General features: G+C 38.2%; 1 protein-coding gene across 2 annotated transcripts in view; it reads left to right on the top strand.

Annotated features, from left to right (window-relative positions):
* Positions 1–23,810, top strand: part of SMC1B (structural maintenance of chromosomes 1B) — a 75,808-nt gene that overhangs the window by 14,567 nt on the left and 37,431 nt on the right. For both annotated transcript variants that reach the window (XM_030320906.1, XM_030320904.1), the window contains exons 2-11: positions 8–196; positions 2,677–2,789; positions 2,877–3,080; positions 6,048–6,286; positions 7,796–8,054; positions 9,000–9,140; positions 13,927–14,009; positions 14,803–15,010; positions 17,695–17,880; positions 19,061–19,240. In XM_030320906.1, coding sequence (XP_030176766.1) covers positions 8–196; positions 2,677–2,789; positions 2,877–3,080; positions 6,048–6,286; positions 7,796–8,054; positions 9,000–9,140; positions 13,927–14,009; positions 14,803–15,010; positions 17,695–17,880; positions 19,061–19,240 — 1,802 coding nt within the window. The remainder of the gene's footprint in view (positions 1–7; positions 197–2,676; positions 2,790–2,876; positions 3,081–6,047; positions 6,287–7,795; positions 8,055–8,999; positions 9,141–13,926; positions 14,010–14,802; positions 15,011–17,694; positions 17,881–19,060; positions 19,241–23,810) is intronic.

Genomic DNA, 23,810 nt, shown 5'->3' with positions numbered 1-23,810 from the left:
TTCCCAGGAAAATCTAATGTAATGGATGCACTTAGTTTTGTAATGGGAGAGAAAACAGCTAATTTAAGAGTGAAAAATATTCAAGAACTCATTTATGGAGCACATATTGGAAAACCTGTCTCTTCTTGTGCGAGTGTAAAAATTGTGTACGTGGAGGAAAGTGGAGAGGAGAAAACATTTACAAGGATTATCCGAGGTATTTTTTTTGTAGATACTTGCTTATGAGCCCTTTGATTTTTCAAAAGTTAAGTCAGATGACCTGTTTTTTATTTATTTGAAGGGTGTGATTTATTTCACTGGCATAGTAAACTAGAGATTTGGAGTTTTTTTTGTTTTCCTCTCTTGGATTGCAAATCTCAGAAGTAAATAATAGAACCTGTATGAGTCTCCACTAAGACTCTTTTTAAAGCAGACATATTTGTTCAAATTTCTCTACTGTCAAATAGCATTTTTCTACTGGTTATTAGGTTAAAATGATGGAGGTTCTTTATGTACGTTTAACTTTTTCTTAGTGATGAACTGAGTATATGTATGTATACAGACGTGTGTATATATATATATATATATATACACACACACACACACACACACACACACACACACACATACATACTTACTAAAGTTTAGAGAAAGAGAGACCATGCATGCGTGTGTGAGCAGGGGAGGGGCAGAGAGAGAATCCCAAGCAGGCTCCACACTGTCAGCAAGGAGCCTGGCACAGGGCTCAGTCTTACAAGTCATGAGATCATGACCTGAGCCGAAACAAGAGTCATATGCTTAACCAACTGAGCTACCCAGATGCCCCTGTATTTTTGGTTTGTATAGAAAGTTTTTCTACCACTGAGTAGCAATTTGAGTGAAATATATGAATTTGTATTTTGTGATTTAAATCCTATAATTCCTGTTTCCTGAAGAAGCAAGATTGAGAGTTGTTTATGAATATCTTTTCTATATGTTCAGAGTTTACAGAGCCTCCATAATATAGGCATGTCTTGGTTTTGGTTTTTTGTTTTTGATATTTCATTCTGGTCCACTAGAACATGGACTTAATTTTCTAATGTATAAATACTATTTTATTAATAAATACTTGTATACCTATACCTTAATGTGTAATTTAAGTATTTTTACCACTTTATCACCTAGGTATCTTTATTGGTGAATTTTCTTTCTCACTTTTGGGTTTTTACTCAAAAGTCTCTGTTTCAGTAAGGATTCTCTAGCCTACTCTTTATTTACTAAATCGTCATAAATTTATTTTTCCCATCTTTATTGAGGTATAATTGACAGGTAAAAAACTTCATGTATTTAGGGGCACCTGACTGGCACGGTTGGCGGAACATGTGACTCCTGAGCTTGAGGTTGTGGGTTTGAGCCCCAGGTTGGGCCTGGAGCTTACTTTAAAAGAAAAAGAAAAAGAAAAAATGTTAATTTCACAAAAGTGCATGTATTTAAAACATGTATGTTTTAATATACACTGTGAAGTCAGTACCACATTTGAGCTAATTAACATGTATCACCTTACATAGTTACCATTTTCTTCGCATGCAGGCACTATTGTTGTGTGTGTTTGTGGTGAGAATACTTAAGATCTACCCTCTTAGCAGATTTGAAGTTTATAATACAAATTGTTAACTGTAGTCACATTGCTCTATGTTAGATCCCCAGAACTTAGCATCTTGCATAATGGAAACTTTATAATACTTGACCAACATCTCCCCCCATTTTTTCTCCCCTTGGCCACTGGCATCCACCATTCTATTCTGTTTCTATGAGTTTGACTATTTTAGATTCCACATATAGGTGCATTCATGCAGTATTTCTGGGCTCTCTATTCTGTGCCATTGGTTTCTGTGTCTGTTTTTATGCCAGTGCCATACTGTTTGGATTACTGTGGCTTTGTAATGTATGTTCAGACCAGAAGTGCAGTGCCTCAGCTTTGTTTTTGCTCTTAGCCCGTCTGTCTTAGTTTGTTTGGGCTGCTATAACAAAACACCACAGACTAGATAGTTTATAAATAATAAAAACTTATTTCTCACAGTTCTGAAGGCTGGGAGTCCAAGCTCAGGTTGCCAGTATGGTCAGATGAGGGGCTCTCTTCTGGGTTGCATACAGCTCGTTGTGTTCTCATATGGTGGAAGGAACTAGGGAGCTCTGTGGGGTCTCTTTTATAAGCCCACTAATCCCATTCATGAGGGCTCCACAGTCACAACTTAATGACCTCCCAAAGGCCCCACCTTCTAATACCATTAGGATTTCTACATATGAATGGGGGGGGGGAGACATAAGCATTCATCCTGCAACACTATCCTGTTTAAAATTGTAATGTCTGTTCCCTGTCACAGAAACTTCCATATCCCCTTCCCAGCTCTCTTTTACTTCTTAGCACTTAACATTTTCTCACATCTTTATTGTACTTCCATATCTCATTTTTGTCTGCACTGTGGGATATATAAGCTCCTTGAGATCCAGACTGTCCTCCGTTTTGTTCACTGCTATAGAATTCTCCTTGGCATAGAGTAGACATTCGATAATTGTTGACTGATTAAATGCGTTTATTAATAACACCTATGTTGTTACATAACTGGCCACTTCAATAAGAAAAATAATTTTACTAACCTTTGAATTGTTGTTACATGTCTGGTATTTATAGTTCCAATAACAGTTTTATTCTCTTAGGGGGATGCTCAGAATTTCATTTTGATGATAATCCAGTGAGTCGTTCTGCTTACATAGCCCAGTTGGAAAAGATAGGCGTGATGGTCAAAGCACGGAACTGTCTCGTTTTTCAGGTAAGGAGCTGTACTCGTTTAGTTGGCTCATGAGTTTGAAAATGCATCCACATATTTTATGTTGATGTGCTTTACTGTTTTTGAAAGGGAACTGTGGAGTCGATTTCATTGAAAAAACCCAAAGAAAGAACCCAGTTTTTTGAGGAAATCAGCACTTCAGGAGAGCTCATAGGAGAATATGAGGAAAAGAAAAGAAAGTTACTGAAAGCTGAAGAGGATGCACAGTTTAATTTTAATAAGAAAAAAAATGTGGCTGCAGAGCGCAAACATGCAAAGTTAGAGAAAGAAGAGGTAAGGCGTCGTGAAGATGAAACCAGTAACTGTTGGATACAAAGTCTTTGGTCTGTCAGCATTGCTAGATATTGGCTTTGGGTTACTAAAAAGATTTTTTTTTTTTTATAATGTAAGACAAATAAGGCCCACTATTCATTAAAAATAAGCTTTTTGACGTAGTCTCTACTGTTTTGTTTCCTAAATAGGCATTGCTACCTGAAATACAAAAATGTCTGATTTTCCCAACTAAAAATAAGCTTGAGGGGTGTATATCTTACATGGCATAGGCTTTCAACTTTTGGATCTTGTCCCTTTACACTCTTATAAATTATTGAGGTCCCCAAAGAGTTTCTGACTGATGTTTATTGTGTTTGAAATTAAAACTGAGAAATTTAAGAAATATATGATAATGATCAATGTAAAAACAGCAATAAGAAACAATTCACATTAATATAAATAACATACTTTTATGAAAAATAATTGCATTTTGTAAAACCAGAAGGGTGACATTGTTTTACATATTTATAATCTGCTTAATATATGGCTTAAAGGAAGACAGGTGAATGCTCCTATCGCCTTCTGTATTAAATCTTATTTATGTTAAGGCCTAGCAGCTTTACCCACCATTGGCTTTTGCACCATCAGTGTAAATGTTAACACAATGAAAAAGGCAAATGAAGTCTTACTATTATTATGGAAAGAGTTTTGACTTCAGGGGCTCCCTAAAAGGGTATTGGGAACCTCTAGGAGGCCAGAGGCATGCTTTGCATATGCTGTTCTGTGGTATTTCTTGGTGCCCTTTACAATGCCTAGTAGAGTACCTCATTTATGGTTGATAGTTCTTTGCGTTTAGAGTGATCTTTGTCAGCGTACCTGGGGGGCTCAGTCAGTTAAGCATCCGATTTTGGCTCAGGTCATGATCTCGTGGTTCGTGGGTTTGAGCCCCATGTTGGGCTCTGTGCCGACAGCTTGGAGCCTCCTTCGGATTCTGTGTCTCCCTCTCTTTCTGCCCCTCCCCTGCTCACACTCTGCGTGTGTGTGTCTGTCTCCCTCAAAAATAAACATTAAAAAAAATTTAGATCTTTGTCAAATGCAAATCAGACTCTGTTCTCTTTTTTTTTAATTTTTAAATGTTTATTTTTGAGAGAGAGCTAGCAAGCGTGAGTGGGGGAGGGGCAGAGAGGGAGGGAGAGAGAGAATCCCAAGCAGGCTCCTCGCTGTCAGTGCAGAGCCCAAAGTGGGGCTCGGACCCACAAACCGTGAGATCATGACCTGAGCCAAAACCAAGAGTTGGACGCTCAATGGACTGAGCCACCAAGACGCCCCAAATTTTGTCTTTCTCTTGCACAAAACCTCCATCAGTGCAGTGCTTCCCACTAGTGTCCCTGTCCAGCCTACTGACCTAGACCATCACCCACCTCTCAAGCTTTGGTTTCCTCTACTCTCCCACCACACTGGCCTTTACTATTTATTGAACATGCCGTCCTCACTTCTAGCTTGAAGCTTTTGCTATTTCCTCTGCTTGGATAGCTGTATGCCTGATTTTTTTCATGGCCAATACTCTCTCATTCAAGGTTTCATTGCCATTTTCTCAGGTAGGCATTTGCTATCCACACCACCAATCTAAATTGGCCTTCCCCTCCCTGGTACGGTTGTATTACCCTATTGTTTCTTTTGTAACATCTATTGCTGCATGAAATTATCTTGTTTATTATTTGTTTGCTTGTTTAATCTCTAATCCCCCCCCCCATTAGAACAACTGGATTATAAGATTGTAAGAGCAGGGACTTTTTCTGCCTTCTTCCTTCCTATATTCCCAGCAGCAAAGGCCTGGCACATAGTAGGCAGTCAATAATATTTGAAGAAATAAAAGTGTTGTGTTTCTCACTGTGATGTTTGTGTCTTCATATTTTTCCATGTGCGTATGTGTCCTTGGGTTTGTTAGTGGTAAGGGGTGGTATTGGTGAGAGTCAGACTACGTTTTTCATAATATACTGAAACAGCTTTCAGAAAGTAGAGTTGCAGAACATTAAACATTATGAGGACAGTTAGAATCGTTGAAATTCCTATTTGTTACGGTGTCATGGCAGATGGCTTTTTACCTGTTACTTGGAATACGTCATTGATTAGGAGCTTTTCTCTCAAGGCAGCCCATTCCTTTATTCCTTTATTAAGAGTACAAATGGTAAAGAAATTCTTCCATTGTCCGTATACTTTAGAATTTTAATATTCCTGTTCTATTAATAGAAAAATTATATCTTATAGCAGGAATTTTACCTGGAATTCTTGGATTTAATGTTGCTAGGGACCCTATAAGTCATTCAACTTTCTTCAGTTTACAAATGAGGAAACTGAGAGCAGAAATGTTAATGGTGAGGCACCTGGGTGGCTCAGTTGGTTAAGTGTCCAGCTCTTGATTTTGGCTCAGGTCATGACCTCACTGTTTGTGAGATTGAGCCCTACGTTGGGCTAAGTGCTGACAGTGCGGCACCTTCTTGGGATTCTCTCTCTCCCTCTCCCTCTCCCTCTCCCTCTCCCTCTCCCTCTCCCTCTCCCTCTCCTTCTCCTTCTCTCTCTCTCTGCCCCTCCCACATGCGTGTGCGGGCTCTCAAAATAAATAACTAGAAACTTTAAAAAAAAGAAACGTTAATGGACTTGCCATACTCTGAGGTCCAAGGTCCAAACAGAAATGCGATGAGGACCCAGGTTAGCAGGTGCCACTTCATTGTTCTTACCACCATATCACTGAGTATATGAGAATAAAATCTGGTTTACTGGTTTGTTGTGTATGTGTACCCAGAAACCTCCAAATAATGCTACTTTTGACAAGAATTAACTTCATAAATTTGATAACTTGTGAATGATACTTAAATAATAAATAATTTGATTCCTTAGAGATCATTTGTTGGTACTCTCGCTGAGTTTATGAAGGGTCAACTTCAGTATATTCCCTTTTAACTGTTACTCAATTGTACTGTTTTATAGGCAGAACGTTACCAGAGTCTCCTTGAAGAACTGAAAATAAACAAAATACAATTACAGCTTTTCCAACTATATCATAATGAAAGGAAAATTCATTTTCTGAACACCGAGTTAGAGCGTGTGAACAGGAATTTGAGTGTCACAAAAGAGTCTCTTTCTGATCATGAAAACATAGTTAAAGCCAAGAAAAAGGAACATGGAATGCTAACTAGAAAACTACAACAAACAGAAAAAGAGTTAAAGTGAGTTTTAAAACATAGTTATTAACAGTTAGGTTTTATGTACATTGATAAAAAAATAAAAATATAAGTGACATTTTGAAAGTTGATTTTTTAGATAAACTTTTTACTTTGGAATACTTTTAGATATACAGAAAAATTACAAAGATAGTAAGAGTTCCCATATTCCCCACATTCAGTTTCTCCTACTTAATAACATTATTAATATGATACATGTGTCAGAATTAGTGAACCAGTGTTCATGCACTACTGTTAACTGAAGTCCATGGTTGACTAATATTTTCTCTCTTTTCCCCAGTGTCTTTTGTCTCTGGTCCAGGACACTATGTTACATTTGTTATCCTGTTTTTGTGGGCTCCTCTTGGCCGTGACAGTTTCTCAGCCTTTCCTTGTTTTTGATGACCTAGATAATTTTGAGCCATATTGGTCAGGTTTTTTTGTAGAATGTCTCTTAATTTGGATTTGCCCAATAGTTTCTCATCATTAGTCAAGGTTTATGGATTTTGAAGGGGAAGGCCGCAGGGGGTAAAATGTCCTTCTCATCACATCGGGAATATCTACATATAATATGTTATATGACCTAGCGTTTGTCTAATACATCATAATATGAGTTGCCATCATTGTTGACGTTGACCTTCTCTCGCCTGTCCGTAACCTCCATGGCAATAGCGAGCAACCTGGCTTCCACGGTCAGCCGGTCATTTTCAGTTCTAGTAATCATCTGTGGCGGTACTGCTGATGTTAACCCATACCCTCATGGGGAGCAACTTTGGCAATGAGAGTACAGTGCCTGTGCACAGGTCCTCTTGCTTTTAGTTTTATAGACTTGACTCATTTTCAGAGTTACTTAGGTTAGCACCTTTCCTCCCAATCCCCTTCAGGAAGGTGATTTCATACACTGGTAATACAGTAGATTCTTTGGTCACATTTTGTATTCCATCTGGATCCCTTAGCCTCCTAAGTGATTTTTTTAATTTGTATACATTACATTAAGGTTCACTCTTGGTGCCATGAAGTTCTATAGGTTTTCACAAATGTACAATGTCCTATATCCACCATTATGGTATCATACAGAGTGGTTTACCACTCAAAAAATTTCCCTGTGCTCCACCTGTTCAGTACCTCCCCCCCAACCTCTGGAAATCACTGATCTGCTTATAGTCTCTGAAAGTCAATTTTTAAAGTTTATTTAAAAAATTTTTTTTTCAACGTTTTTTATTTATTTTTGGGACAGAGAGAGACAGAGCATGAACGGGGGAGGGGCAGAGAGAGAGGGAGACACAGAATCGGAAACAGGCTCCAGGCTCCGAGCCATCAGCCCAGAGCCTGACGCGGGGCTCGAACTCACGGACTGCGAGATCGTGACCTGGCTGAAGTCGGACGCTTAACCGACTGCGCCACCCAGGCGCCCCTAAAGTTTATTTTTAAATGTATGATTTGATCAAAAGAACTTCCTTCCCTTATATGGTATAGATTTAATTTACTTTAAAGCAAACTTTATTTTCTTTTTAGATCTCTTGAAGCACTTTTAAATCAGAAAAGGCCTCAATACATTAAAGCCAAAGAAAATACTTCTCACCACCTCAAGAAATTAGATGTGGCTAAGAAATCAATAAAGGACAGTGAAAAACAATGTTCTAAACAGGAAGATGACATAAAGGCCCTGGAGACAGAACTGGTTGATTTAGATGGTGCATGGAGAAGTTTTGAGAAGCAGGTTGAGGAAGAAATCTTATACAAAAGGCGAGACATTGAACTAGAAGCCAGTCAGGTGAACAAGTCAACATATGAGAAAACTTTCTATTATTTCAGCTTCTTAGAAATAACTTAAAGGATGTCCTCTCTGATATTTTAAGAGATTGACCTCAGACAATCCTCATCTCAGTGATGGGGATTGAAATTTTTCAGCCTATATGCAGAATGTATCTTTAGGGTATTTTTGTTTTATAAGATTCGATGGCATTATAACCTTTATGAGTTCATTGAAGTCATACTTCAACAAGACCACATGGTATCATTTTGTAATAAAATTAGGTAATTGATATTCTTACATTTTTGAGGTAATCGTTTTTTCCTTACGGATATTATAAAAACTTAAAAATCAGATATACGTGGCTTTGAAGAAACATGACCACTTAATTGGCAGGAGGGAAGTTGATTGTTTGAGGTGGTTTAAATGTGGTGGTGAATTAATATGCAATTTGGTATGTAAGATTTAATTATAACAAATGGGAAAAAAATAATTATGACATTGGTAGTAGAGCTCCCATAATTTTTAATTCAGAGTTTTCAAACATTCTCTCAACTGACTTTTTATCATTTATCTTTCATTAATGTTATGATAATTTTACATCATAAAATATATACCAAAATAACTATATAAATAAAATATTTGATTTTATCTGAACTCCTTGCATGTGGACTGTTAATGAGTTTAATCCCCTTCTTTTATTTTTTAATCCCCTTTCTCTTTACGTTTTTCTTGCAGAGACTTTATAGAGTTGGTTTTGAATCCTTATCTGTCTCTCTATCTAGGCAGTTTTAAATAAGAAGAGGTTCATTTTACGTTCACATTATCTTACCTGGAAAAGATAACCAATTATGATCCGATTTATTTAAAACTGATAAGATTATCTTCTAGTCAAAGGATATCACATAAAAATTTCCTCTCGTGTTTCTTCTGTGAGTTAGTAATATTTTAATACTCCTTATACAGCTGGATCGTTATAAAGAACTTAAGGAACAAGTAAGAAAGAAAGTGGCTATAATGACCCAACAACTGGAAAAGCTGCGGTGGGAACAGAGGGCTGACAAAGAAAGACTGGCATTCGAGAAGAGGAGGCATGGAGAAGTTCAGGTACCTCTGTTTGTGCAGTCATGACGGGGAGTTACCATCAATGAAATGGTATTCTCTTTTTGTGTCAGCTTTTCACTATATTAATGGATTTACATTAGGCATAAGCCATTAATTTAAAAATTCTGGGTTCCTTGTTTTGCCACTCAGTGTCCTTTAGGTGCTCCTTCATTATGGTCTAAGATAGAAGCAGAAAGCACCTTCTTTCATGTAATCAGGAAGTGTTTTCTACACACCTATGTGGTGATGGTCATGAGCAGATCACACAGTTTTTTTTCCTTCATGTGTTTTAGTTCAGTGAGGTGAGGAGGAGGATAAATAAAGAGAAAAAACAGACAAGTATCTTAACAGAGGTGAATGCAAGGCCCTGTGGAAACATCAAGGACACAGCCCAGGAGGAGCCTGGGAGCTTACTGCACTGCATGGGAAGTGACCATCAAGGCCGCATGATAGAGCTCTGCCCTCCAGTTAGGCAGACCTGGCTTCCAGCCAGTCTCCTTCTGTCACGGGTCTGTGTAGTCTTGAGAAGTAACTAAATTATTTAACTTGTCTGGGCTGGGCCTTGATTTCTTCATTTGTGCAAGAGGGACCAATGAGTCTACCTCATAGAGACGGGAAGGTTGAATAAGATGAAAGCGTGTGACAATATACGAAGTGTCTGGTCTTTTCCTCTATGCCTCATGACCTCGTTTTCCAAAGAGTGAGAATTGGACTCCAAAATTATTATGGCAATTCAACAGATCACAAATCGTGATATTTTATACAGTCGGTGGGCCATCCTAAAAATATGACCATTTCTGATAAGAATTGTAAAGGGTAAATGGTTCTGAATTATATATACATTTGACTTATAAGTAAATATTTGGAATTTAGAGGAAAACGTTGATTGATTACTTTGCCAGGCACATTGCATTCATTGGCTCCTGTACATCTCACAATAATAACAAAGAGTAGGTATTTACTCTAGGGTACAGATGAGGAAACTGAGGATTGGGATTTCAAAATGAAATATGTCTGTGGAAATGGGTCTGACGTTTTCCAGAGAAAACAGCAATAATATTATAGTGTAGTGTTTATTTGTATATACCACGTATATAGCATTTTACAGCACTGCTCTGAACCTGATTTATTTATTTAATATTCAGACAAATTTATGAAGTAGATACTAGTATTATTATGTTCTCATCCTGGATTTTCCTCTTTTCTAAGTTTTCTGCCTTGGTGACTTATATTCCCATAGATTTGAATGTCATCCGCTGATGACTCCCCAATTCGTATCTCTTCCTCACAACCTCATATATCCAGCTGCTTTGTCAGCACCTCCTTTGTGGATGTTGAATAGATCTCTCAAACTTAATCCAAGCCGAGCTTCTGATCTTCACCCCCACATGCTTCCCACACGTAATCTTTCCCATTTTAGGTGATGAGATTCACTCTTACTGGTTGCTCCGACCAGAAAACTTGGGTTCCATCTTTGACTCCTTTAGGGAATTGTGCCGGCTCCACTTTGTACGTGTACCAAGTCTCGTATCGCTTCTCCGCTGCCCTGCTGGTCCCGATCACCATCTTCTTGTTTGTTTGTTTGTTTGTACCACTCTGATAGCCTGCCAGGTTTTCCTGTTCCCGCTGTCGTCTCCTCTACAACGGCCTCAGCACAGCAGCCAAAGAAATGGTTTTAACATCTAAGATCATGACACTTGCTCTTTTTTACTTCCTCCAGTAGCTCGCCATCACACACAAAGTCAGGGTCCTCGAGTGCCCTCCATAGAGCTACCTGGTCGCTCGCCCCTCCCCCTCCAGTTTACCTTTCAAATCTCCGCTTTATCTGTTCTCCCTCTTACTCCCTGTGATCTGGCTGTACTGGCCTCCTGGAACATGTTGGACATATTTCTGCCTTCAGGCCTTTGCACCGGTTATTCCTCTGCTAGGAACAAGCTTGCCCTACATTTCTTCATTTGCCACTCCCTCACTTCCTGCAAGTCTTTGCTCAGATGTTGCTTTCTCATTGAAGCCTACCCTGACCTCCCTATCTAAAATTATAGTACCCACCACACTTCTGCTCGCCTTGCCCCAGCTCTGCTCTCCCAAAGTGTTTGTTTCTCTCCTAACACATGATTTAATTTCCATACTATATTTGTCTGCCTTCCCCCTCTAGAAAGTTAACTCCACAAAAGCGGGGAGATGTTTGTCTGTTTTGTTCACCGATACAACCCAAGTGTCTAGAATAGTTCCTTATCCAGAAGGGATAATCAGTAAATATTCGATGGGCGAATTTCACGGATGAAGGAATCAAGGCACAACATGGTTAACTTGACTAAATGAGTAAGTGGAGGAACTGGGATTTGGTTCCAGGCGCTTTGTCTCCACAGTCCGTCTTCTTCACCATACACTGCACTGCCTCTCACGTTAGGCATGTTGTGAATTGGCAGGTGAAAAGACGACCAAGAATGAAAGGCGAACTATTTGATAATCATGAGTGGAAGAGAGAATGTTTTGTGGAAGGGGAAAAACAGATGCAGTACCAAAGCAGTAACTACTTTAAAACACTTGTATCATTTGCATCACATTATGAAATTGTACACTGACTTCAGTAAATACTCTTTGTACATTTTTGCCTTTGTACACGCTAGTTTTGGGAAAACCTCCTCATCTTTACATATTAAATTCTGTAGTTACTCACACTGCAAAGCCTTCTCGGGCCCACTTTTTCTTCCCACCAAAAACCTGAAAATAATTTATTCCTCATCTAATTACTCATTGGGCTTAATCTGCATCTAAGGGCTTTTATCAGATTGAATAAGAAGTACAGTTCATTTGGTACCAGTTCTACTAGACTGGAAGCTTTTAAAGGCAGGGTTTGTAACAGTGTTCATTGTAAACCATGCACTTAGATGTCAGTAAGTGGTGGTTGAATTGCAGCTGTCTTTTTTTTTTAATGTTTATGTAACAGAGAGCACACATGCATACACGTGAGTGGGAGAGGGGAAGGCAGGGAGAGAATCCCAAGCAGGCTCCATGCTGTCAGCACAGACCCTGACACGGTGCTTGATCTCACGAGCCGTGAGATCATGACCCGAACTGAAATCGAGTGTCAGGCGCCCCGTGGCTGTCTTTTGAATACAAACACATCGGTAGTAGAAGAAGAACATGTCAGGTTGGAGACAGATGGAGACGTCTGTACCCAGACTCAGTTTCCCACAGGACAGGAGGAGCTTTAACTTCCCACAGATCTTGAGATCACAAGGTTCTGGGCGGTGTTTGCTTCTCCCAGACAACTGCGTGATCAGCCGGCATCTCAAATTCAGAAGACCTGGTACCAAAACTGTCTGATTATCCTCTATTGTGTGTCGAGCAGAACCCAGGCCTTAACCACTTCTCCATGGGAAGACCCTGGCCTTTTCCATTTTCTTCATTAAAGCCCATTCTTTAAACTAAGCCATATCTGAAGTTTGTTCTGAGCTCTTGGCATAACAGATGGTGACCTTGATAAGTATTGACCACAAAGGAGCCCAGCTGGCGTGATACAAGCCCTGGGAGTGGCCAGAGCAAAGGCAGAGGCAGGTGTTTCCAATTGACTTAACTTGGTATGCCTCGTTCATCTTGTTTTTGCTTCTTTGAATGGAATTCTTTTTTGTTGTTGAAAGTTTTATTTTTTTAATGTTTATTTTTGAGAGAGAGAGACACAAACTATGAGCAGGAGAGGGGCAGAGAGAGAGAGGGAGACACAGAATCGGAAGCAAGCTCCAGGCTCTGAGCTGTCAGCACAGAGCCTGACGCAGGGCTCGAACCCATGAACTGTGGGATCATGACCTGAGCCGAAGTCGGACGCTTAACTGACTGAGCCACCCAGGCGCCCCTCTTTGAATGGAATTCTTAAGTTTGTGATAATAGAATTTCAGTATAACGACTCTAATTGTGAAATGTGTGAGTTCTAGAGAAAAGGAACTATGTCTTGCTTATTTTTATAACTCCAGCACCTAGCACAGTAGATGTTTATTCAGTGAATTTGTATTACAAATGAGTAAAATGACATAATTCTCTTCATAGAATATATTTTTCCTTTTCCAGATGAAGATTTGGTCATTTCATCTGCTATTATATACTGAAAAGGAATTGTTTTTACTTTGGTACGCTCCTGGTTTTAGATCACTTAGTAATGGAGTAAGAAAGGTTAATCTGGCTGTAGTGCACAGGGTGAATACGGGAAAGGTTAGATATGAAACCTTGAAGGCTAGTACAGCACTTGTATTTAGTGATACAGTGAATGGAGCAAGACTTGTGCAAAGTCCTAGTCTCACAAGCCCATGGTTGCCTTCCAGGTGCCTATGCTGTTTGTAACACCAAGTAACTGCCCTAGAATTACTGTCTACTTGTGTGTCTCCCACCAGCCCTCAGTCCTTGAGAGCAGAGACTCTATCCTGTTATTATTATATCTCTAGTTCCCAGTACATGGCAGCCAGGGAATAAATATTTATTGAATGAATTAGTTTGAGGGACGGATAAGAAATGTGTAGACATTTGAAGATCAACCCTTAGAGTTTGGAGTTGCCAAATATCTAGTAAATGGTGGAGCCAGGATTTGAACCTTGACCCTCACAAACTCAAAGCTCTATGCTTTACTGCCTTTTCAGAGTTAAACCTTGCGCTTATAGGTGTTTTCATATGGTTATATTTGATATATTTCAAGTTTAGAACATCTTACAATTCTCTAGTAACTTCTAGGAGGATAGTGAAAAATAACTTTATTTGGAGTTGCTGTAATTGATTTTAAGTTTTCTTCCTGTTTTAGGAAAATCTAAAACAAATAAAAGAGCAGATAGAAGATCATAAAAAACGAATAGAGAAGTTGGAAGAATATACAAAAACATGCATGTGGGTACAGGGGAAATTCTTGTGGCTTTCTTATGTCTCGAGGGTCTGGTATATTTGGGGTATATCTGTGAAATGAAAGCTTCCACTGTATCATAATGTTCTCACTCCTGTGGTTTTTTTCTTTTTTAAAAAAATGTTTATTTGTTTTGAGGGGGGAAGGGGCAGAGAGAGAAGGAGAGAGAGAGAATCCCAAGCAGGCTCCATACTCAGCATGGGGCCCAATGTGGGGCTCGATCCCATGACTGCAAGATCACGACCTGAACTGAAATCAAGAGTTGGACATTTAACCAACTGAGCCATCCAGGGGCCCCTCACTCCTCCATTTTTTTCATTTCATTGTAGATAATTAAAAATTAGACTTAACCACATAAGTAAATACAGTATTTAAGTTTTAAAATATAAACTTTCAAGTGATGAAACTTGAAATGTTGGTATTGATGTTTTATAATAAGTTATGTCACGATAGCTGGCATGACCTGATTATCCTCCCACTAAGATTTTTGTTTTTCATTGGTATTTACTTCTTATTAAGCCCACAACGACTCCTCTGATTATAGTGATCTATCCTTACTTTCACTTTCTCAGTCTTCAGAAATGTGTATCTTCTGAATCAACAAAGAATGATCAAAATCTCTTTGCCCATGTCTGGTGCTAAGCTTATTTTATTGTCATTTTCATCATTTAAAATTGATAAGCACTATTCCATTCCCCTACAGTGCCAGACCACAGTATGTTTTATCTTGCAATTAATTTTTTTTCTTTTTGCTAGTAACTTATTGTTATTGTTATGTAGGGATTGCTTGAAAGAGAAAAAACAGCAAGAGGAAACCCTAGTGGTTGAAATTGAAAACACAAAATCAAGAATGTCTGAAGTTAATGAAGAATTGAACCTTATTAGAAGTGAATTGCAGAATGCTGGAATTGATAACCATGAGGGAAAACGTCAGCAGAAGAGAGCAGAAGTTCTAGAACACCTTAAAAGACTTTACCCAGATTCTGTGGTAATTAGAAGTGAATAGTTAATTGAAACAAAAGGGCTAAGCTTTCTTATTTGGGATTTTAAAAGTTACCATTACTAGGAAGCAGAATTATTTCAGAAGTCTTTTAGTTTTGTGTTTGATTATTTGTATTGAAAATATAATAGTAGATAATTGTGACAAAATTTAACTTCCAACAGTGTCTAGAGATAAGTAATTATCTGAGAGAAACCTGGACATTAACAGTATGACCCAGCAAGTCTGAGTTACGACCACTATCCCCATAGGTCACAACAGATCACCTCAAGCCTCATGTTCTTCTTGGTTTTGTTTTGTTTTGTTTTGTTTTGTTTTTAATATTTTCAGTTAACCTCAATGGCATACTTTTGAAATGATGATGTTTTATTCTCTAAATCTGTGTATCCACTTCTGCTGATACATTTCATTAGCTGCAGGACAGCTCCGGTTGTTGGGGCATCAGCTTCACAGAATGACTTCCTCTGCTGTCGGGGTTGTGGTGTCTCACTCTCTTGTCATTAACACCAGGGACACTGTGCAGTCCTTCTCTTAGGAGGGCCTGTTCTTAGCTTTTGGCCCTGGCAACCTCTTGAACTGTTTTGAAACTGGTCTTGACTTCTGGGTAGTGATGGGGGAGGAATAAGGCTGGGTCACACAATCCTTCCCCCCAGTACCAAACAAAATGACGAAACTAGTTTTAAAAAGTAGTTTAACAACCGAAAAAGGAACGGGGCTATTACATCTAATGCCGTAAACTTCAGAAAATGGTGATAGTCCATGATTTAAAAAAAGAAAAAAAATTGAACATTTCTTGTTCTTAACTCTGCAGAAGGAAAACTGACAAATTCCTGAGAATTCTCACCTAGTATCCCTTAATCTAGCAACAAGTAAACACAAGTATATACGTGTGTGTGTGTGTGTGTGTGTGTGTATGTATGTGTGTATATATATTATATATATTTGTTTCCTTCTGATTCAAAACTAGTGGGTCAGGAAACATAAACCTCTGATGTTCTTAGATGGAAGTAAAGGCCAGTTCAAAACCCTGTACCCAAAATGGAATTTTCCCTCCTCCCCCGAGGCAGAAGAACCTTGGTATTGGATATTAATTAAAAACTCAGAAGAAAGAGCAAAGCTCAAGTATTCAGACAAAAGATCTACACAACCTCAACTCCGCTCTCACTTGCCCCTATCCTCCATGCCATTAGGTGATAGAAAACAGACCAGAAAATACTGAGGAGATAAAACAGAAAATACCTAATTTAGTCCACCACTTGGTGCTCTCAGTTGTAGGTGAGGCAATCAGGAAAGTTATCCACCACAGCAACTTAAAGGTCTGAACAGAGCTGCCCACGTAAGCAAGTTGAAAAGAATCAATACAACAGCTGTAGGTACATGCAATAATAAAAAGAAAGAGTAATTTAAAAAGCATTTAGAATGGGGCTCCTGGGTGGCTCAGTTGGTTAAGCGTCCAACTTTGGCTCAGGTCGTGATCTCACAGTTCGTGGGTTCAAGCCCCATGTCAGCCTCTGTGCTGATATCTTGGAGCTGGACCCTGCTTCAGATTCTGTGTCTCCCTCTCTCTCTGCCCCTCCCCTGTTCACGCTCTGTCTCTGAAAAAATTTTTTTAAATAAAATTTTAAAAAAGCACTTAGGAGTCAAAGAGGCTAGTCTGGAAGAAGGTTACTGAACAAAATCCCCCTTAAGTATGGTGTGCTATGGATAATTTAATAAGAGCTTGAATTCATAAAACCAGATTCACATCTGAGCTAAAACAAAATAAAAAGTAAAACATAGAGCCAAGAAAACAAATCAAGAACAAATATTATTGCTGAACTAATAAGTAAATTGCAAGTAGCAAGGAATGGGTTATGTAGCTGAAAGTCAAATGACTGACCTAGAAGTAAGGTTGAGTTAATCACAGGTTGAGTGGAGAAGAAAAATACAAACAGCAAGATAATGAATATTAAAGACAACGATGCCCTATCATAAAGAAATTGGTATTCCTGAAATAGAACCTATTAAATGCAGAAAGAGTAGAAAGATGTAAAATTGAATCTTCAGATTTTCTAGGGAGCAGTGATGATACGGGACGGTTGATATGCTGACACTTTCTAGTAAAGTTTTTGATTTTCAGTCTAATTACTTCTTGGCCATTCATCAGATCTCATATAACACTTCATAGGAAGACTTCCCCGGCTTCTCCAGTCAACCTGGTCCCTATTACATGCGCTCAGAATACTTCGTGTTATCACAGTGTATATTATCCCTCTATTTTGTGCATGCTTGTAATTCTCATTTATATCTTCTCTACTGGACTGAAAGCCTTGTAAGGTCACTTGTTCAGTGATGGTCACACAATTTCTAGCTCAGTAAACTGCATGTAGCAGGCACCTCATAGATTCTTATTTAATACTCAGAGAGTGGATGAGTTACCGTGGCTTCGTGAAGCATTTCAATACCTTGGTAAGGCTAGTCTCTCCTCATTACTCTTAAATGAAGTGTGGCACACCTAAATGGATACTTCCTAATTAAACCTATGTCCATTTGAATGAGACAGTGTTCAAATATGATATTTATAGTTCTGTAAAATTAGTTTATAGTCCATTATGCTCTGTTACATTGAAAAACAGTGAATTATTTGTCCCTCAATAATGTGTTTGTTTTCTCCTGTTTTGAAACCTGCTAAGTTTGGAAGACTGCTTGACCTCTGCCACCCTATTCATAAGAAATACCAACTGGCTGTTACTAAACTTTTTGGTCGCTACATGGTTGCCATTGTTGTAGCCTCTGAAAAGGTAGCAAAAGATTGTATTCGATTTCTGAAGGAGGAAAGAGCTGAACCGGAGACATTCCTTGCTCTAGATTACCTTGATGTAAGAGATTTGTAATATTTATTACTTAGTGGTGACAAAATCTTGTCTTTAAAGCATGTCTTTATTGCCTAAAACTAGGCAGTGATAGAAAAAAAAGTCATAGCTTGAATGCCTGTTAGTCACTCAAATGGCTGGTGTTAGAGTATTGGTAGGCAAAGCATAGTAGTTCTTGATTTAATATCATTTCTTTCTAATTTAGTTTTGCTGTAAGTGTACCTTGATGATTTTGAGGACATGACTCTAGTGGTACACCACTCTGCCTGCTAGCCAGCAATTTATTTTGTTCTGTAGCAAACGGTAGGAACAGTTAAGACATATCAGTCTGTCCTTGAAATGCCAACCCTGGGTCTCAGTTGTTAAATATGCAATCACGTATTTACATACATCGCAGGAAACACGTATCAGTCTTTGGTACAGCAGACAAAATTTGGGGCCTTATGTATTGAGAGGCCTTAGGGTATCCAGAGTAAATTCCTATAGCAGGAGGCTTGTCATTACCATAATTGATGTCCTTTACTGGTTTTTTGCCTCCTAGAGAAAATGCTCTGCTTGGTCCAGCTTTCAAGACCCTGAGCTGCAGGCAGTGTGTGTAGCGGTTAGAGCTTGTGCCCTAGACTTGGACTGCCCTGCACTTGACTCTCCGCCTTGTCTGTCGTTAGTTCTCACCGGCTTGTTCTCTTAACAGTGAGGTCATACCTACCTGCTGTTTTCCAGCAATCATCGCAGGCACTTTTTAAAAATCTGTTTACACACCCAGCCTAAAAGTCATGTCGAAAAAGATCTGAAGGCTTTCCTGGTCATTTAAGCCTAAAATGATTTTCAGAGTTCCATGATGTGCCACTCTCTTGACGCATACGTAAATGGGTGTTATGTCCCATTAGATTTTCTCATTTTGAGAGCATGGAACCCTGGTCAGCCATTGCTTTGGCCCAGCTGGCTGGTGGCAGAGTTGAATCTGGAAATTGTATCTTCTGGCTTTTGCTCAAGTGTGTTTTCTTTAAATGTTACGTGGGCCAGTCAGTGGGATATAGTTCATCAGGTTTTTGTCAAATTTTATTGCATATAAGTTCATTCTGTTAATTTTTTGCTGTCATGCTTATGTATGCTTTTTGAGCATGTACTAAATATTGCATTTTTATTTTAGTGTATCTAATATAACAAGTATTTTTTAACCTTTCAGATCAAGCCAATCAATGAAAGACTGAGGGAGATTAAAGGCTGTAAAATGATGATTGATGTCATAAAGACTCAGTTTCCTCAGCTGAAGAAAGTAATTCAGTTCGTGTGTGGAAATGGCCTTGTCTGTGAGACTGTGGAGGAAGCAAGGCATATTGCATTCGATGGACCTGAAAGACGGAAAGTAAGAGGCTTAGATCACACCTTGGGATAATTTGAAGCAGTATTTATAAGACTAATATACTATACACACAAATATTTATATATGCTCATATGCTCTCTTTTAGAAGGAAAACTAACAGAACCTAGGATAGTTACGGCTTCGGTGATTGTTAAAATGTCTCATTGAATTTTCAAAGAATTAATTTCTGTAGTATTCCCTGTTATAAATTATATTTTAGAAATTAGATCTATTGTAATCATAGCCTAACGCAGTTAATTTTTTTTTTTTTTTTTTTTTTTTTTTTTTTACCTGACATGCAGTAAATGTCCTTGGTGCATCTCTGACTTTCCTGGCGTTTCATATATCATACATGTGTTTCTGGATACCAGGAAAAAGGTTTTAGGAGCTTATGTTTTATATTAATTCTTCCGTAGCTCAACGCAGACATTGTCCTTTTACACATTCACGGTTTTGGCACACTTGAAGTTCTAAGGATAGCATAATTGAAATGAGCTTACTGAATGCTAATCTCAAGAGGATAATTTTTATTTAAAAAATACCGTTTTACTCAGTTGAATAATTTATATTTAGTTAAGCAGTGTTAAATTCCTCAAATTATCTGACATAGGGTTTTTTTGAACTACATTTGTTATGAATTATAACATAGAGTCTGAGAGCATAAGTTATGAGGTAAGACCAGTGATGCTACTTAGTATTTAATGATACACCTTCCAGAGAGTTTCTACACATCTAATTTTATCATTTAAAATTGGAGAAATAATCGTACCCATTTCATAGGGTTAGAGGGTTAAATTAAGTAATAACATGCAAAATGCCATTTCAGTGCCTAGCAAATAGCTCTCAAAAAGTGCCAGTTGTTTTTTTATTTAGTACTAAGCTAATTTACACATTAGATCCGGAATGTCCAGAATTGCAGATTAATACAAAATAGGGTATTGTTATGAGAAGTAGGAATTTCCAGTATTGAGTTTATTAACTTACCTAACATGATTAATTTCTCATACATTTTAGTACTTCTTTCAGTAATCGTAATTTGGTCACTGTCATTGACTTCTACACATTAAATTTAAGGAGGTATCATAAGTGAGCTACTAAGATATTTTGCTACCTATTTATACTACAGTTGATTTTTGTATGTTTGTAAAATTGATTTTGAAGATTTGTATGGTCAATTTAAAGAGGTCACATGAAGATAAGACTGTTTATTCTTTCATTCAACGAACTTTCACGGCCCTATATCTTGTTCACGCCTTACTCCTCTAGGCTGTCTCTCGTTCTTTTCATTATTTCAAAATTTTAATTAGCTTCATTTGTCTTACTTGTATCTTAAGTATATTTCAGGGACTTTATCTTCTTCCTGTTCCACTTAAAGAATTTTCTGTGTAGACGTCACATTTCACAGAAAATGTCTTCAATTTGTGCTTTTGGTTTTCCATGGACTTGATATCTTTCTACAGACTTGATATTGGGTTTAAAATGTTTTTAAATTCAAATACTGCAAGTGACGTCACAAAATGATATTTGGGCTAGTTTATAATCTACACAGTATATATGAACTACATAATATAAGTTATAGCAGTTCTGCTAGCTATAGTTTGGTCATCAAGATTTTTATGATAACTCAATTTCTAAATATTTTTAAATTTATATAACAACATTTTAAAATCTGGACTCTCTTTAAATGCATGCGATTATTCCATCCATTCCCCTTAACCAGAGAAACAATAATAATTTGTTTCCTTTCCCATAAGTTGGGTGACTTACTTTAACAATTATATGGAAAGATATATTTATGTTTTTAACATGGTTAGCAAAAAACAGACCCAGAAAACTGTCATTAGCTAGCTAGTAATTTGTGAAAAGATCATTTTTCCAAAAATTATGCACATTAAACAAAATAAAATGCAGGCTACAGTAAATTGAAAAAACTGGGTACCAGGGCGCCTGGGTGGCTCAGTCAGTTAAGTGTCCAACTTCAGCTCAGGTCACGATCTCACGGTTCGTGAGTTCGAGCCCTGCATCGGGCTCTGTGGCTGACCACTCGGAGCCTGGAGCTCCTTCGGGTCCTGTGTCTCCCTCTCTCTCTGTGCCACTCCCCACTCTCACTCTGTCTCTCTCTCAAAAATAAATAATAAACATTAAAAAAAAAATTAAAAACTGGGCACCATCTAGAACAGAACATAATTGAATCTAAATTTCATACCTTATATCAGAATATATTTCAGATGGATTCAAAATATAAATGCGAGAAATGAAACTGTAAGTCTACTAAGAGAAAGCATGGGGGCTTTATTTTTTTTTTAATTTTTTTTTAATGTTTATTTCTGAGAGAGAGACAGAGCATAAGTGCGGGAGGGGCAGAGAAAGAGGGAGACACAGAATCAGAAGCAGGTTCCAGGCTCCGAGCTGTCAGCACAGAGCCTGACACGGGGCTCAAACCCACAAACCACGAGATCATGACCTGAGCCAAAGTCAGTCGATCAACCCACTGAGCCACCCAGGCGCCCCGGGGCTTTATTCTTAATGTCAGAGATAGTAAGACCTTTTCAGTATGACAAAAAAAAAACCCCAAAGCCTTAAAAGATGGGTAAATTCCCATAAAAAATTCTGCATGGCACAAACCACAAGCAAAATCAAAAGACATGGCAAACCAGGGATAATATTTGCAGCAGAGTAAAGAGCAAATTTTCCTATAAATCGATGGAAAACAAGAACACAAAGCAGAAAAATGGATGAAGGATTTGAACAAACGTATTGTCGTGGAAGGAAATATAATTGCTCTTATATGTGAAAACTCATTCTCACTTTATACGGGAAATGCCAACTAAAACTGCACTCAATGCTTTTTCCACCTGTCGGGTTGATAAACATTGGAAGGTTTGCTAACACCGTGTGAGGAGAGAAACCCTTCCATCCCCTGCTCTGAGTATAAAATTCGTATCAGCTCTGCGAAGGGCCGTTCTACCAGTTGTACTTGTTAGGAACTTCACACACAGATGAACTCACATGTACATGAAATGATTTATTTATTGAACCATTCTGTGTAACAGGAAAAATGGGAAACATTCCAGACAAGACTAATTCAATGAAAGTAGTGTGTTCATAGAACGGAATACTGATAATGTGCAACCTTAAATAAGAATGAAGTCCTTTATGTACAAGTATGAGACCACCTCCAAGATGTATTCAGTTTTTTAAAAAAGTCGTATGTAGACTAGTGTGTAGTGTGTTACCATGTGTGTAAAACATTGGGGGAAATAAGAGATGTTTGCATGCATCTGTTTATGCAAGAACATTCTGGGAGAATGCATAAGAAAAATCACATCATTGATAACCTCTGGGGAGGGAATGGGGGTGGTAGGGGCCAGGGAAATTTTTCACTCTACAGTCTTGCGTCTTTTGGATTTTGAATTCAGTGAATATCTTTTCCATTCAGAAATAAAATGTTAAAGTATATTATTTTTCATACCACTGAAAGGGAACATTAAAAATATGTAGAATCTGCATAACACAAAAATTTATGGGAGAATCTACCTTAGCAGTTTATAAGACTGAAACGCTGTTCTTGAAACAGTCGAAGCTGATTCGGTGGATTGGTTGGTAATCCTGCAGAATAAGTGTTTAATGCCTAAGAATTTTTTTCTAGCACATACTCTCTAGAAGTTTCATTTAGTGTTATTTAAAAATTCCTCCCACTCTTCTGCCATGAAATCCCAACTGTGCCAGCCAAGGTATTTTTCAGGAATGTGACCCCCAACTAGGATTACTACCCCGACCAACTAATGTAAGATTTAAGTTAAGGAAATTGCAGGCTGGAAGTTATAATTATAGTCCTCTGGAATAGGAATTTGACTGTAAATCAAATGAAAATAGGTTGTTGGAGATTACATTTACCTTGCGAAGAAATAAGTTATTTTAATAAACCTAGAAACTATTAAAACAAGTAAGATTCATAATTCTGTGGTTGGTGCTCACAATGTTTTTGGAATTGAAGGAAGTGTATAACATGGTGGGTGAGAACACGGGGATAGATGTTCGACCAACTTGGGCTTTGGTCCCTGTGTATGGCCTTAGGCAAGTTACCTAATATCTTTTGGTCCCTATCTGTGCAATGGAAATACTATCTACTTAATGGGGTTGTGAACATAGAACTAAACAGCATCTCTGTACTGTGCCGAGCACGTTATATGCAGTAGTAAACCGTTGTAGTAACAACAGCAGCAGCCAACCAAGCAATGAAGTAAAAAGAGCCTCAGAAAACTGTACCCCTGCTCAAAGAGGAGAAGTTGACTTGTAGCTGGGAAGAGGGCGCTGGCGTTGTACTCCCATGCACGATATGGCAGATTCTCATTAGCGCAGAGCTCTTTGTGCCCCTCTCCACGCCAGCCCCCGGTGAGGTTTTTCCTCACTGTTATGTTTGGCTTTTGTATATCAGATATACAAGTTAATAAATGTGCAATTCAGAGATTTGGGAAAATAGAGCTCAAAAAGGAAAATGAAAGCCATCCCTAACTTGTCTCCTAGAGTTACCAGAGAAAACATTTGGACATACCACCTGTATTAAAATTTT

This window comes from Lynx canadensis, chromosome B4 (assembly GCF_007474595.2).
Source record: "Lynx canadensis isolate LIC74 chromosome B4, mLynCan4.pri.v2, whole genome shotgun sequence".
NCBI classification, from domain to species: domain Eukaryota; kingdom Metazoa; phylum Chordata; class Mammalia; order Carnivora; family Felidae; genus Lynx; species Lynx canadensis.
The sequence above is the reverse complement of the archived record's forward strand: the minus strand, read 5'-3'. Positions and strand labels throughout refer to the sequence as shown.